At 42.6% G+C, this 4,237-nt stretch overlaps 1 protein-coding gene across 3 annotated transcripts; it reads left to right on the forward strand.

Moving 5' to 3' along the window:
* Window positions 1-1,277: 1,277 nt before the first annotated feature.
* Window positions 1,278-3,754, forward strand: Stfa2l2 (stefin A2-like 2). Of its 3 annotated transcripts, none has more exons than XM_087576774.1 (4): window positions 1,278-1,393; window positions 1,971-2,072; window positions 3,436-3,596; window positions 3,718-3,751. In XM_087576774.1, the coding sequence occupies exons 1-3, from the start codon at window positions 1,310-1,312 to the stop codon at window positions 3,559-3,561; spliced, it is 312 nt and encodes a 103-aa protein (XP_087432900.1). In that variant the 5' UTR covers window positions 1,278-1,309; the 3' UTR covers window positions 3,562-3,596; window positions 3,718-3,751.
* Window positions 3,755-4,237: the final 483 nt, after the last annotated feature.

The following is a 4,237-nucleotide window of genomic DNA, read 5'->3' on the forward strand; positions in this document are numbered from 1 at the left end:
TACCCTTGGCAGGTAATAGAGAGGCAAAGATTAAAACAGACACAGAAGGAACACCCATTCAGAGCCTGCCCCACATTTGGCCCATACGTATACAGCCACCCAATTAGACAAGATGGATGAAGCAAAGAAGTGCAGACCGACAGGAGCCGGATGTAAATCGCTCCTGAGAGACACAGCCAGAATACAGCAAATACAGAGGCGAATGCCAGCAGCAAACCACTGAACTGAGAATAGGTCCCCCGTTGAAGGAATCAGAGAAAGAACTGGAAGAGCTTGAAGGGGCTGGAGACCCCATATGTACAACAATGCCAAGCAACCAGAGCTTCCAGGGACTAAGCCACTACCTAAAGACTATACAGAACTGACCCTGGATTCTGACCTCATAGGTAGCAATGAATATCCTAGTAAGAGCACCAGTGGAAGGGGGTCCTGCTAAGACTGAACCCCCAGTGAACTAGATAGTTGGGGGGAGGGATCAATGGGGGGAGGATGGGGAGGGGAACACCCATAAAGAAGGGGAGGGGGAGGGGGATGTTTGCCCGGAAACCGGGAAAGGGAATAACACTCGAAATATGTATAAGGCATACTCAAGTTAATAAAAAAAAAAAAAAAAAAAAAAAAAACAGGGCATGATGGCCCATGTCTGTAATCCCAGCAATTGGGAGATAGATGAAAGCAGCTGTCTGTGAGTCTCAGGCTAGCCTGGACTACAGAGTTAGTTCAAAAACAGCAAAGGGCTGTTAAACAGAGAAACTCCAACTCTAAAAACACAACAACAACAATAACAACACACCCAATAAAATCAACAGCGTTAGAAGAAATAAAGGTGTTTGACATTTTATTCTTCTTGTTTTGGGATATACATTTTTGAAACTTCAGTTAAAAATCCACCAAAGGCAGTTTTATTTTATCTTTACAAAGTTGGGTGGATCCTAAGCAACCGGCCTTGACATAATTAAATATTCTATTAAAAGAAGTTATATCAGATTTAGAAATCCTGGTTCTACATGGCCTTCCTCATATGACACAACATAATATCATTTTTGGCACAGAGAGTGCAGGGAGGAACCATGAACCACACCTGAGTCTGGGGCCCAAATGCTTGCCCAATTCCCCCAACTCATTTCCACCCAACTGCACTCAATACTTCCCCTCAGGGACGTAATCAAACTTGCATAAGGGCAGACTCATTTCCCAGGCCCCTCAGATATTGTGGAGATAATACATTAGAGGAGGAGTTTACAGATACATTTAAAACCCTGACTCTCAGTGCCTGCAGGATCATTCCTTCTCAGCACCCTGCCCAGCCATGGAACAAGAACCCTTAAGAACAGTGGGAGGCCTGTCAGAGGCCAGACCTGCTACAGCAGAAATCCAGGAGATTGCTGACAAGGTGAGTTGATGTACCTTGATCCCAAATCAAATTATCATGATTTGATTTATATTTTGACACTGCAGTTAGAGTGTGGGAAATCACAGAAACCAGGAGTATATAGGTTTTGTTCAGACTTGATAGAGCTAAAAGAGGAACATTAAGCCTTTCACAGTAAATTCCCAGAAGTAAAATCTGGGAAGCTGCACTCTTTACCATGCCCTCTTACTCTCCCGCTGGTGAAGGTGAATTCATGCTGCATCGTCTCTAGACTTTGCATGTCTCATCCCAGTGATTACGTGTGTGTGTGTGTGTGTGTGTGTGTGTGTGTGTGTGTGTGTGTGTTGATTTTTCAGGCAAGATTCAACAGGTAACCACAACTAACCTGGAACTTTCTACATGCCCCAAGCTGAATAACAATCTTGAATGGCATTCTCCTGCCTCAGTCTTCCAAGTTCTGGGATTAGAGTCTTGAGCTGCCAGCCCTGGGTCATCAGCATCTCTGAGGACTCTCAGCAGGATGAGGTTCCAAGGTTTGTGACTCAGATAAACTGAGTCAACACAGCCCTAACATCATCTCTTACTTTCTCCTCATTAGGTCAAGCCACTGCTTGAAAAGAAAACCAATGGGAAATATGAAAAATTTGAAGCCGTCCAGTATAAAGTTCAAGTTGTCGCTGGATTAAATTACTTCATTAAGGTTGGTCACAAACCTCCCTCAAGCACTGTTGCAGTTGTTACCTGTTGACCCAACTGTAGCTTCATCTCTACCAGTGGTCATTAATTAAGACACTTGTAAGTGGAAGACCCACAAATCCATTAGATACAGGAGAGTTACCTTGTTTAACCTTGGGAATACAGAAAGCTTTCTTCAGACCTATGTTAAGAAGTCAGTGTGATCACATGCACACACACACACACACACATGCATGCACACACACACACACACACACAGACACACACACAGGCACATACACACAGAGAAACACACATATACACACACAGAGATACACACACACACACACACACACACACACACAGGTCTGTCCTTGTATGGTGCTCATCAGAGTGACATCCGTAATGGGAAACTTTGGTTACTTGCATAAGTAGATTAGGTCAGTAGATTAAGGTAGGAAGGGATATCAGAACACAAATCTACTGTAGAACTCAAAATTTTTATTGTTCCAATAAAGAAAAAATTTGCAGGTCTTATCCAGATTGTCTCACTCCCAGGTTCATGCCTCAAAACCATTGGGCATGTTACCCTGAAGGAACCTAAGCTTCTTTATTTTTACATTAAAAAGAGACAGCCTGGTGTGCATTCTCAAAGTAAGTTGTAACACAGCAGAGATATGGAGACCCTACAGTCCACATGTGCCAAAGCCAGTCTGAGTGTCTTTTCCCTTAGAAAAACATATGCTGTTTTTCCTGTACTTAGAAGTCAGAAAAGAGAATCACTAAAAACAAAGACTGCCTTCTGCACCTTTCCAGACATCATGAAAATAAAATGTAAGTCTGGAATGTAATCTGTGCCAAGAATTTGATGAAAAGTAGAATAAATTAAATCCAGATGGAGAAATGGATTTGTGGGTAGGAGCTATGGTTATTCTTGCAGAGGACCTAAGTTTGGTTCTCGGCTACCAAATAGCAGCTCACAACTATGTCAAACGACAGTTGGTGGGGATTTAGCACCCACTTCTGGTGACTTCAGGCATTGCATGCACAAGATGCACTTAAATACAAGCATTCAAATTGAATAAAAACTTTTTCTAAAAGGTATTAAAAATACACTAGGAAATATGTTTCCTGCCATATTGTTAGACGCTCTTTCTCCTAACATAAGGGTTGATGAGAGTTCAGTTCCTGGGGCTGCCTTGGGCCAGAAGTGTTCTTTCAGGAGAGGTTGGCATATCAAGTCTTAATAAGAGAGTAGATCTGTCATACAATTGAGATCCACATAAATAATTTTCCTTCCATTCTTCCTTCATTTTTTCCGTTTTCTTTCCTTCCTTCTTTTTTTCTTCCTCCCTTCTTCCATTTCTTTTTTCTTTTATGTCTTCCAGGTGGATGTAGGGTGTGGTTGTTACGTCCACCTAAGAGTCTTCAGTGGTATTTCCAGAGAAAATGATTTGGAACTTCATGGTTACCAGACTAACAAATCCAAAAATGATGAGCTGACCTATTTCTAAACAGCAAATCCTAATATGATCTCATCCCTCTCATTGTAAAGAAATGCAGCCATCGGGTTGGGGATTTAGCTCAGTGGTAGAGCGCTTACCTAGCAAGCACAAGGCCCTGGGTTCGGTCCCCAGCTCCGAAAAAAAAAAAAAAAAAAAAAAGAAAAGAAGAAATGCAGCCATCAATAAAGATACATTCTTCAAATAACTGTTTCCCTCCCTCATTTCTCAATATTCTCTTCACCTTATGTCCTAGAAAAGTATTTTTGTTTGTTTTCTTTTTTATTATCATTACTTTCCTTTATATCCCAAATGATATCCCACTTCCCAGTTGCCCTTCTATAAGCCCTCCAATCCACAACCTTCCTCTTCTCGCCCCCATTGCCTCTATGAGGGTGTCCCCTCACACACCCTCTCTGGACCTACTCCTACAGTATCTGGTGCATCAAACCACCACAGGACCAAGGGCCTCCCTTCCCATTGATGTCAGACAATGCTACCTATGTATCTAGATCCATGGATCCCACCCTATGCACTCCTGAGTTGGTAGTCCTGGGGTCACTGGGTGGTCCTGCCAATTAATATTGGTTTTTTTATGGTGATGCAATACTGTCAGCACCTCAAGTCCTTCTGGTGCCTCCCCAACCAGGGAACCTGACCTCAGTCAATGGTTGGCTCCAAGCATCCA

This window comes from Rattus norvegicus, chromosome 11, assembly GCF_021556685.1.
Source record: "Rattus norvegicus strain SHRSP/BbbUtx chromosome 11, alternate assembly SHRSP_T2T, whole genome shotgun sequence".
Classification (NCBI taxonomy): Eukaryota; Metazoa; Chordata; class Mammalia; order Rodentia; family Muridae; genus Rattus; species Rattus norvegicus.